Source organism: Anthonomus grandis, chromosome 22, assembly GCF_022605725.1.
Source record: "Anthonomus grandis grandis chromosome 22, icAntGran1.3, whole genome shotgun sequence".
Taxonomy (NCBI): Eukaryota; Metazoa; Arthropoda; class Insecta; order Coleoptera; family Curculionidae; genus Anthonomus; species Anthonomus grandis.
The window spans coordinates 35,053,177-35,066,059 of record NC_065567.1 but is presented as its reverse complement, the minus strand read 5'-3'; the positions used below and the strand labels follow the sequence as shown (position 1 = coordinate 35,066,059).

Genomic DNA, 12,883 nt, shown 5'->3' with positions numbered 1-12,883 from the left:
ATAAAATGTTCCATTCATCTATACATTATTGTCACATTCAGGTAAATAAACACAAGGTTTATTTGTCAAATGAAATACGGATTTTTACAATAAAGTGCATTTATTTTATTTGTCTACAATTAAAAATCTTTAAATATGGTATAAATGCATAACACAACGTTGCTTCAAATATTGATGGGTAAACAATATTATCACTTTTAGGGCAAAGTGAAAAAATAGAGAACATTTTTATTTCAGAATTTTTAGGATACATCTAACGCCATCTATCCCGAAATGGAAAATGCGCCCTAACAGGGTCTAATAAATTAATAACAATAAATTACTATCGATTGGTAAATTGTATAGTTAAGGCCTTATTTAAGTACAAAAATACAATACAAAATTGGCTCGGTGAAATTATTATTTTTTAACTGCTCTGTGCATAGCAGAACGCTACTACTAACGTTATATTCTAAAGTTAAGTCGCTGAAGGTGTTTAACTTCAATATCTGAATGTAAATACTTAAGATAGATTTCAATTTATATTTCCTGTTGGTCATCATAGTGCGTTAAAAAATTAACTTGATATGAACCCATATGAAATTTTTTACCATGAATATTTTACCATAGAAAACCAAGATTATTACTAAGATCAGATATATTCTTACAATCTATTGAAGTTCAATACCTTTTAACATGCGTACATTTAAAAACATTCATTGTCGCAAAGCTCGTTGTCAAAAATTTGAGATCAAATAATAAAAAATACTGATTAATTAAACTGGGCTACATATACCTTTCTAAAAAGTAATTCTGTTTAAGGATTGGAAAAAACACATAATTGAAAGTTATGCTTATTTGTTTTTTTCAATCCATAAAATTTAAAACCGGGCATATGAAATGAACCAATACATATATGTAGTCTTAAAATATATAAGTACTGAAACTAATTAATGGCATCTACGTGTTTATATGAATTAAATTAAGGTTAGTAACTAATGCGAGTGACTTAAATCTACAAAAAACTAAGAAAAATGGTAAATTAATAAAATACTAAGGGTTGGTACTTTTTGATAATTTTTGTCCTTTATATGCTTGTTGGGTGTAAGTATTTTATTACTTTTTTTAAATTAATTTTTTTAATACGAGCTAATCCCGTAAAAAAAGTTTATCACAGCTACCATGTTTAACTTAAGTAAGTAAAAAAAGTACATTTCAAAATATTTTGACGTTATATCATTAAAGGTACTAAACATTACTAATCTAATAAAAAAACTGATAAAATCATTACTATACCATTTTTAAAAGAACACGTTTTGGACCATAATTATCAAAAAGCAATAAAAGGTCACCACAACATGGTTTCAATAGTAATTTGTGCTTATTGTACAATACAAGAAAAAATAAAGCTGCTTTACAGAAGACGCATTTATATCACGATTTCGGAAGCCATAGTTGTTGGCAGACAACAAAATGATGTTGGCTTTACTATAAATAAACTAACTAATTCACAATCCTTCGGTTTATATATAAATATATATATTATTTTCAATCCAAACTAAAATGATAAAACTACCACTTTATATTAATACGGCATTATTTTAAGAATAACTGATTAAAAATTAACAAGCCGGTAGTTCATTATTTTTGGAGTTATTTATGCCTTTCGATATCGAGTTTCTGGTAGGATTCCAACACAAAAAACAATTTTAAAAAAATTATGAAAAATTAAAACCTGAATATTTAATCTAAACACATCCATACTCATACCAAATAGCAGTTTCCTTGGCATTTTTTTCTTTCTTAGTAGAGTTTGCTAGGTTAGCATTTTCTTCTGTTGAGGCTACCGGCTGGGGCGGTAATGAGTTTTGGGGTGTCGATGGTCTCCGAACTTGGGCCTGTGAAGAATCTGCACCTGTAGTAAGATAAACAAATATTTAATGGTAAAATATTCGTTATATTTCAAATCCATTACTTACCTATTACAGTAGATATTCGGTTATACACCAATAATGGCGGATTGGAATTATTTTGATTGGTAGGAATAGTCGCAGGAGGTGTCTCAGATGAAACAGGAACGGTATCATCTTCAGAAAGGTATACTGTTCGACGGGAACCAACGGAACCCAAACTTAGGGCGCTGCCTTGTTCCCTGTTAAATACTTGATCGCCTAAAATACGAAAAGTAGGTGCTGTTTTTAAAATTGACCTTTTAAATTCCTACAAATGTAAAAAAACAGCAATATCATAGTACAACTAATAAAAAACGCGAAATGTTGCACAAAGATAAAAGTATTTCCAATTATTCTTGTGAATTGGTGACCAAGATTATGAATTAGATGTGGTGTATTGTGGGTAGATTCGTCGATTGCTAAAGAAAACTATTTGTTTCTAGCCATCGTTTCGAATTGTCTTTAATTCATCTCCAGGGCTCTGCAATAAATAGAAAGAAATGTTTAAAAACTTTTAGTTGACAGTTTGTTTGTTAATATGAAGTGATTCAGCTTCAAAAGCTCAGAATGTTTGGGTAACAAGTTGTGTAATAAATTACGGTTGAAAAAATGTGAAATTATTATGAAACGACCAGTGAAATCAATAAAACTATCATTAGTGCACTTACTATAGGACTTCAAAGTGGAGCTCCCATTTTAATAGAGTTCATCATAGCAGCGTTACTTAATTTCAGAAACACATGGTAATAATAATGGAGACATGTGTCGTTTTCTGTACTTTACTGTTAAACTATTTAAATAATGCACTGGTTTCGAAGACGCGTAAATTTTAGACTTATACAAAAAATAAAGGAATTTAGTAATTTTTTATGTAACCAATAGCCCAATATTATTAAATTATAAATATTGTTAAATATCTATAAAAAAAACATATAGTAACGAAATTCGGGAACACAATTTTATTGGCAACGTCAAAAACACTGACCTAACTCGCCTTGACTGTCGTTTAATTGTTTCCAAGGTAAAAACTGACTAAACAATTAAAACTGAATGAATTGTCACGAAGCGCGTCCTGTTTAAAACCCGATGGAACAGTTTCGAAATATTTAGAATTTCTTCATTTGTTTTTGCCGGAAGAGACCAATAATTTTAGGAGAATACTGACAGTCAAAGCAAGCAAGTATACAAATTCTAGAAAATTTAAAATACAAGGATTTTCAATAATATATATACAATAATAAAGCTCTCAAAGTCAAGAATTTGTATATTATTAAAGTCGAAAGAATTATCTAGTTCCCTAACATGTTCAACTAGTGCCGTAGAGTGAATAAGATTTTTCCTTAGGACATCTCTTGATCGTACATCGAGATATCTACCAGTTTATCATGCATAACTTTTGCCATAGTTATAAGGAATTTTGTATATTTACACCTGCCTACCAATGTATAGGGGTTAGGCTTTTCTTTTTGCTAAACAATCTGCATCCTATACCTTTGATGTTACTGAATGCGGTTTTTATTTGCTCGCAGTTGGGAGCATGAGTTAAACATTCCGATAAACTCTTAATATACGGGATCTCAAAGTATGCTTGGTTCGTGGTTCAGGTTATGATAGAAGTATGTGTAATTCGGCTATTTATTATACAGGCTATTAGTACCTTTTTAATAAGTTTCGAATAATGTTAATTTTTTGTTGGGGTTGTTTTGAAAAATAGTTTATGAATCTCTCTGACAATGTAGGTTTATGAAATGAATTAAAAACTTGAAATATCTCATTAATAAATTAATTTACTGATACACACTCACTACAGTTAATACACGCCTCCTATACTTATCCGGCCTTAAAACTGTGCTATCTACGTTTTTATTCCTGTGCTGTTTTAATTTAACGCGAAAGAACTACGACTTCGGTAAATGTTTTTGACAATTTTCCATTCTCCCCTTCTTGAAATGAAATGACATCGATATTCTCATTTACATACATAAATGTTATCTTATACAGATAATTCAAAATAATTCCAAAGGTTCGCTAGAAACAAATAGTTTTCTTTAACCACAAAAAACCACTTCTAGTTATTTCTCATTTTTTTCAAGGCCTAACGGCATACTGTTTATAGAGAAAGCAAAACATCATTTTTCTGCAATGAAAGCAGTGTTTTCCCAACACCGGACATAAAAAGTTAAAAAAATTAAAATCACCCACCAAAAACACAAACATGCGAATTAATAATCCTTTATTTATGGAAAAAAAAATTGATTATAAAAATTAAAAAACTCATGCAAAATAATATACTACCTTACACTACGACAGTCATTGGTGAACAACAGCACCACACTGCAATGGGACATGTGCACGGTATAGGAAAACAAATAGTAAATTTTAATTGATGTACATCGAAATAAAAAGGGTGAAAACTGATGTTTCCTACAATTTGAATCGGAAAACTGGCATTTACCTGCTATACTACTTCTGTGCACGCTTAAATCACGATGTGACCTTCTAAGCGCAACTTCATCCCTGGGTTTCTGGCCCCTCAGACTTCCCGTAGCACTTGTGTTCCTCCTAAATGGTTCCAAATTCGGAGCCTTACGTTCAACGTTGACCATCGGTGTGTCCTCTGTTGAATCCCTGTCCGAATCTCGGTTGTCTGACTCTCCCGAACCAGGTCCCGTCAGGGTAAATTGTGATTGACTTAGTCTGGTTGCCTCTTCGTGCCAAGACCGACGATTCTAATAATTCCAATTTTATATTATACTAAATTAAACGTTCTGAGGGAGTTATTTTCAAATCCATTACTTGAACACTTACTTAAATTAACTTTACTGTTGTCAGTAAAGCCAAGGGGCGTATTTCTGGGAACGGGTTCCTATTTTAGAACTACTTGGTACATTTTTTACAAAATGGATATTTGTTTATCGATAATAATGTCAAGATTATTGTTTTTCTAAGAATTAGACTGCAAACTCTTTTTGTCCGATAGCTAGAAGTTTTCTCCCATACATAGTCTTCAAAAATGTTGTCTACATACATTTGATGCTGCACATTTTTATTTTTAAGAGAGGACCTTAGACTCTTACTAGTCTAAGATGTCTCGTATTCGAAATTAATCATCGTGTTAAATTAACATAAGTTGATGAAAACGAGGTGTAATGAAAGTGAATCAAAGTATGCGGTTTTCTTTTTCCATGTATAGATTTTTGGTTAGTAGACTTCTAAGTAGATATTAATGGATTTTTTAAATAAATGTGTATTAGATGTTTAAACGGGATAATTTATTTAAATCTTTATTTACGCATCAGTTTCAAAATAAAATATTCTCTAAAATAACAAAGAAATTACAAGTTTATAAAACAAACTGTCTAAAAAGCATCATCACTAAGCAAATAAAGCAATAAATAAAATTACAATACTACAAACACAATAACCATCACGGTACTATAGGAACTAGATATGACATACTGCAAAGCAATAATTAATAAAAAATACCTTTGGATATTTAAAAATAATTATCCTAAATTATGACCTACACTATTAAGATACAAAGCATTCCCAAAAAGCGTGACCATTCCGTGAGGCACGTGAACCCAAACCAAACTGTCCATCAGGCAAACATTTTATTTTTGTCGACTTACCCTAGGAACTTTGTTCATTATATCTGAACCGGCTTTTCTTACTCTTCTTACCAGTGTAGCCCCAAACCCTTTCCTGAAAATAATTGAACAGTTCTGTCTAATAAGCACTCATAGGCGTTAATTATTTGTAATAAATTGCCGTTCACGATATTCATTTAATAAATATATTAAAGGGTGCAACATTGCAGGCAATAGGTCTTGCCAAACCTTTCTGACATAGAACATACGTTTAGAAACAAATATTTTACGTTTATTGATATTATTACTGGTCCTTTTGATTTGTTTAAAAATAAATTATTCTTTTAATTTTTTCATAGCAACAAACTTACTTTTTGTTAGAGGCATTATCCAATCTTCTATAATGCTCCATAATTTTTTCTTCAAGTTTCTCTTTTTGCCTGCACAGGTTATTCACTTTATCTGTATAAAGTTTTTCTTCTGAGTGATAATGTTGCTTGTCTTCCAAGGAGTGAGTTAATAAAGCGTGGTACTGCGTTAGCAGCTGGGATACATTGTCCATAAGAGATCTTCTATCACAATCCAGCGAGTGGTTCATTTCGAAAAGCATCTGCAAGAATTATAGATGCTTATGCACTTATATTTTAAAGGCACAACTTGTTATTATATTATTTATTTATAAACATTTATAATTTTATAATTCTGTACTTACATCACATTTTTGCTGTAATCTTGCATTTTCCAACTGTAACCCTGCTACCCGATCAGATCGAGAATTAAGTTCTCCCTGGATTTCCGTTTGGTTTAACCTTAAACTTCTAGACTCAATCCTTAGCGTTTTTAGTTCCTCCTGAACGTTTCTATATTCGGCTTTTAATCTTTCACTGGCAGTAAATAAATTTCTAAAATCATCCTGAACAAAAAATTTGGGTTAATAAAAAGAGTAAACGAGGAATTTGCCTAGAGGCCACAAAAAATAGGCATTAAAGATTCAGTCAAAGATAAGCAGCAAACATTACTTTACTCTAAAACTCATTACAAACCTGTGAAAAGTTAAATGAAGAATAGGAACACCTTACAAAAAGGATTTTTAAAAAATTCGTTCATCCTACTTAAGCTTTTTATATACATAAGTAGAGTCTGATATGTGTATGCATGGTTAAATAATAAAATAATATCTATTACTTACTTTTAATTTGGAATGTTCAGCTCGTAAATTATTCAAATTCATAGTGTCGGTCCTGAGACTGTCTTTTTCTAACTCACTATTAGAAACTTTCACTTCTAAGCAATCGTTTTGTTCTTTTAAGCACCTGACTTCAGATCTCAGATCTCTGTTAGTCTTTTTTAAAATTTCTTGATCTACTTTTAAGGACTCGTATTCCATATTTAGTTGCTCATGCAGTTTTCTTAAAGTTTTTTGGTCTTCTAATATAGATTCTTTGTCATATTTGCTTTGCTCTTGTTGCTTAAATAGCTAAAATAATAATAACAATTTAGTATAAGCCTAAAGCACGCTCAAGCGCACGTACCTCTTCTTTTTCAGCTGCTAACTGACTGTTAGCTAACTGTAAAGCTGTTTGTTGAGCCTGTAACGAATGAACTTGTGATTTTAAGGTGGAAATGTCTACTTTTAGGGTCGCATTTTCGTTTTGAAGGGTATCATTTATCGAATGGAGCGTAGCTATATCGGCGTTTAATTTATCACATTGCTGCATCCACTCAGAGTTCATCGATTGAGCCATTTTTTCGGCCTGAAAATAAAGTTTCATTTGACGTTAAGTTTACTTTAAAATACACCTCTTAATTACCTGTTTTACGGCCTCTTCTTCTAAGTTGCAAGTCTTGCAAAGAGCCTCGCTAACAATATTCTTTTTCTTTAAAACAGTATGAATGCTTTTTGATATATCGGTATTTTCGAGCAATTTTTCTACTATTATATTGATATCATTGTCTAATATATCCAAATTGAGTCCTAGTTTATCTAAGCTCGTTTTAAATTTTTCGTTGTTGACCTAAAAAAACCAAGACTATCAAATATGTGTAATGTCATTAAATAGATGTTTTGAAGCAAGACAACAGTTTTTAAGGCAAATTAGATGTTTAATTTTTTTTGTAAGTTTTAAAGTACAATTTTTTTTTGTTAAGCAATTGTTTTTGCAACAAACAAGTTCTGTATGTTATGATAATAAAACTGAACCGGCATAAATAAATAGCAAATCCTAATATAAAAAAGATATTATCACTTACCTTCTCATTAATCAAATCCCTTTGTAATGTAGCAATTGTTTCAGAATGTACAGAAGCTTGCGATATCAGCTCTGTTGCCTTTTGCTCAAAATCCTGCAGTTTTTCTATTTGCGATACTAAATTCGTAGCTTCCAACTGTAGTTTTTGAATTTCCTTTTCGTATTTTTGCTTTTCTTCCAGGCTTTTATCAAGCGTTACGTCCTTTTCTTCTGTAATTTGTTTCAATTTAGTCACTTCTTTTTGTAGATTGGCATTTTCTTTTTCTAAGGAGTTGACTTTTTCTTGAAGTTCTGTTCCTAGTTTTTCCGCTTGACGACCTTTTTCTACCTCCACCTAAAATAAATATATACAGAGATTATTTCTTAATCATTTTTTAATTTTATTTATCCTAATACCTGAAGTGTCTGTAACTGCTCGGAAACTTGGTTTAAGCTTTTCTCAGCATCGTCTGCTCGTTTTTTTACCACGTCACATAAACTTTGGATCCGTTGTTTTTCCTTGGATAAGTTATCGATATTTTTCTCTAGATCCGCTATTCTGGTTTTTCCATTTTGAATTTCTTGGATTTGACGGTCTGAAACAATTTTCAGCGAATCCATACCTAAAAAAATACATAGCTACTTAACTTTTTTAACATCTCAAAAAAATTATGTTTGTATAAAATTAGATGTGCTAAAACATTAAAAATATGTCTTAATTCTTACCATTTTGTATTTTTCTATTCTCTTGAATGGCATTTTTAAACAGATTTTCCAACTCAGTGTTTTGCTGAGTAAGCCTTTCACAGTTTTCTTGCAGCTGTTCGCATTTTAACAACAGTTTTTTCTTTTCTTTCTCCAAGTCTAAAATCTTGTTGGCGCTCTCCTGGAAGTTCGTTTCTTTTAAAGAATCTATGGTACTTAAAAGACCTAAAAAAAGTGTAGGTAACTTCTGGTATATAAGAAGTTTCATTTCATCTTACGTTTATTTTCTAATTCTAATTTTAATGCTCTCGCTTGTGCATTGCTCGTTAATTGCTCCGACAGACTATTATCACCGGAATTCGATTCCTCCAGATCGGAATCTATGCTAATGTTACCTAAACTAGCCTCTTGAAGGGCGGATTTTGTTACTTGTTGTAACTGAAGATTTTCATCGATAAGCTCTTGGATTTTTTCTTTAGCGGCATCTCGTTCCTTTAATAAAAAAATATTTGTAAGGAACAAACGCTATTCTATTTGTCTAAGACTTTTTGATAAACAGTTTTTATTGCCTAATGTTATCTTACCAGAATGACATCATTGATGGTTTGCTTGCAATGAAGTAATTCTCCTTCAAGCTCCAATACATGGTCAGCTCTTTCTCTAGCTCTAATCAACTGTTGTTCCAACATTTCTAAAAATATGAAAAAGGTTTTTTTAGATTGTTCTCAAATACAAAGAAACTCTGAAACTATTGTTTATTTACCTCTGGTTTCCAATAAGACTCTATTGTCTTCACGCAATTCTTCCACTCTCACTTTATAAAACTCTGAATCAGCCAATCTTTCTCTATAACGTTGGATTTCTAGGTCCAGTCGATCTGCTCGTTCAGCTCTTTCTTTTATTACATCTACTTCATCTCTATATGCTTTCACTTTGCGGGCTTCAATTAACAACTCTGCATTCTGTAATAAAAATTTCACAATGTCCTTTTACAGCTAAATTTTCTTTTGATTTGCTCAACATCATCAGAAGCGACGGTTTTAAGTAAAATGACGATTAATATTGATACCATTTGTTTAAGATCAGACAAAAAAAATGTTAAGGGATAAAAATTATAAAAATAGTATTCAATGTTAAATAGAGTGGGATGGTAACCCAGTTATTAATAAGCTACATCTACACTTTGAATATTAGCTTAGCTTAGGTATTTTTTATATACCTAAGCTTTTTCATAGCATATTTAAAATATTGAGGAATATTTTATAATATCTTAGGATGTTTGTTCCATATTTCAGGAAAAACCTGTGTCATCAAAATACAAATTTCTGGAATGTTTGAATGACTCTTAAAGTTTACATTTGAAATCAGTATTGTAATTGTACACTTAAGTTCTCTATTAATGCTTAAAAAAGGTCAATAAACCAATAAAGAAAACCAAAAATCTTACTTCTGCCTTTAATTTTGTTACCAGACTGGTTGCATGTTCTAACTCTTCTTTATATTCTGCAAGTAGTTCTGTTTTTTCTTCTCTAAAATTATTAAAAATATTTTTAAAATACTGTTGTGTAGATTTACACTAATGTGAAACTAACAGTTCTTGTCTCTGCTTTCTTAACCTCGCTTTCCAGTCAGCCATTTCTACAGCCCAATGATTTGATTCTACCCCTTCTTGTCCAGCTTTTGGATTTGTGATGTTTATATTTTCTTGACCTAAATCAACATTGCATTAATATTCATCCCAGTAAAAAATAATTATTGGATATGGAATTTATTATAGCAACTATTTACCTAAATCTGTTACCCATTGTTGCAAAAGTTTATCTCTTTCAGAGGTTAATGTTCTAACATGAGAATATAATTTGTCAGGAGCCTGTTCTGTCCAATCAAGTGTTAAAACCAGATCTTGGCCATCAGTTACCTAACAATAAAATAGGTCTCAAATGTAATTTTAGCCTTATTAATTAAAAGTTTATATTTCAAAATGTTAGATATTTTTCCAAATTACCATCTGTACTTAAAAATATTATACCTGTTTAATGCACTCTACAATATCATGTTGCGCATCAACATCTAACTCTTTAATTCTGCTAATAAATATTTCTTTTGTCGGCCCCTGTACAGCACAGCCTAGTAACAACAATATAAGTAACTTTAGTTGCTCTAAGGATGATTCTGAAGCTGGTGCCCTTCCTAAAATAAAAAACAAGATGAAAAAATATACACATCACTTTATTGGGGTTTATCTACTAAACTATTTTTTAATCTACATATGTTAATAGTTGTTAGCACATATATGCTGATGATTAATTATTTATTTATATACAATTAAGATAAATTATTGTAAAATTGCCACAAGAACAACGACAAATTCTTCCACTATACTAATAAATATCTCTAATGTTATTAAAATATTTAGTATAAATTAGATAATTCAGAGCAAAATTGGTCTTTTTAAACATTTCTTCCAACAAAATAATATTTTTTGTCTACCAAAAAACACTTTGAGAACCATATTAACAAACAGAGTTTCACACTGGCAAATACAAGCAAAATAGCTGTTTACAATTAAGCATGTTATTCAATAGTAAAAAAAATGCAGATAAAAATTTGCCATTTGATGTGTACTTTTTGAATTTAGAGTGAGTTTTGCCTTTTATTTCAATAAATATTTTAGAACATAACAAATAAATAAGAATGGATATTAATAATTGTCAATAACTTGAATTAAATACTCCCTGGTTGAATAATAAACAATTTTAAATGGGCTCACCTAATGTAACACAATCTGGAAGACTAACCACAACCTGCCCCAGCTCATCTTCATAAATACTTTTAATATTTCTAATTATGCAATGAAAAATTTTGATTCTTGCTGCTGTTATGTTCAACCCTTGTAAATTAGAGGTAGTAGGTACTGGAAGAGATGGTTCTGGATCGATTTGGAGCAGAACTTCATTAATAGCAGTTCCGTCAAAATAGGTTTCATACACTTGAAGGCTATCAGGCTTTTTAATACATGTTGCAAGCTAGCAGAGAACAATGTAGAATAGAAGGATGTATATATCTAAAATTAACACACAAATAGCCAATAATGTAATCTACCTACCCACTTGACAAGGGGGCCCCCTAAAAACTCCTCTATATCTGTAGCTGAAGCTGCCATATTAAATACTATAAGCTTCTAAAATAGTGAAATATTAATGTATTTTGATAATATTTGAGTAGGTACTTATAATCATCATTTTTGTGTATTCAGTGACTAAACCATGGGAGCTTCTAATTTTAATTCAAACCACACCGCTACTGCTATTGTTTAGCTGGTAATTTGTTTATTGTATTTATTTGAATAAAATTAGTTCACACAATTAAACATCAGAAGAGTTAAAGTTTGAAATGAAACTTGGGAAAAGGACAGCAGAACACGAAAGAATTTATAAAGTATCACAAACAACAGTGGAATTAAATTTGTAGCTCATTTTCATTTCATTTAAATTTATTAAAATTTTTGTTTCTATAAAAATAAACAAATAATATAAATAACACAACAAAGCGCACCGCATAAGTATCCAGAGTATACATTTGACATTGACAACTAGATGACATTTTGACATATGCCAAAACCATGAAGTTTGTAAGAGGAACCGACGATACAGATTTAAAACAGTCATATCGCAGTGCACATCAGCTGAAATTATACAGGGAGGTATATAATTATATTGACTCGCATGAATAACAGATAAAATTTCAGTAAATCTTTGACTTACAGATCTTTGAATATCATAGTAGGTTTTTAGTTGGGACATACTTAAGTCACCTATTAACATATATAACGTCACACAGTGTTTTGTATGAACGTAAATTACAACATAAATTACGTTGGTGAGGCATAAACAGCTAACATAGAAATAAAAATGTTTATTGAAAGATAGTTTTACCATCAATATATCAATACCATTATCACTAAATAGGGTATCAGATATTTTGCACCTATTAAATCACCGAATCCTCTAGTTTTTATCAATGCTTTTATAATTTCGATCTTTTCGATACACATTAAAAATACTTACAGAGCAAAATTCAAATTCCTTAACATAGTCATGTAACCATGTTCAGCTTGATTTAAAGAACAACAATACTAATAATACACTAATAATACAATAACTATAATAAATCTAACAATACTTTGAAGAAAATATTTTAGTTAAATTTTTTTCAAAGAAAGGGTAAGAGATTTTTCTTAGTATAATAGTAATTTGGATTTTTTCCTCAATACTTAAAAGACGAAATAAGATTTTAAAAGACGAAATATTTATTTGGGTATTTCTCATATCTCGGTATCTCTCTCAGTAGAACCATACATATATTAACCCAAAAATTATTATTATATTAATTCAACTTGATTACATGCATCCCTTAGCCAGGGAAGTGA

At 30.6% G+C, this 12,883-nt stretch overlaps 1 protein-coding gene across 1 annotated transcript; it reads right to left on the bottom strand.

Moving 5' to 3' along the window:
• Window positions 1–81: 81 nt before the first annotated feature.
• Window positions 82–12,010, bottom strand: LOC126748777 (protein Daple). The gene is given in 20 exon segments (XM_050458225.1): window positions 82–1,894; window positions 1,959–2,150; window positions 4,387–4,660; window positions 5,564–5,636; window positions 5,893–6,131; window positions 6,234–6,434; window positions 6,711–6,998; window positions 7,054–7,536; window positions 7,772–8,104; window positions 8,167–8,372; window positions 8,476–8,679; window positions 8,733–8,946; window positions 9,039–9,145; window positions 9,218–9,416; window positions 9,902–9,983; window positions 10,047–10,164; window positions 10,243–10,372; window positions 10,484–10,644; window positions 11,225–11,480; window positions 11,561–12,010. Coding segments are annotated over 20 exon segments (3,984 nt in total). The 5' UTR covers window positions 11,618–12,010; the 3' UTR covers window positions 82–1,727.
• Between the last annotated feature and the right edge of the window lie 873 nt (window positions 12,011–12,883).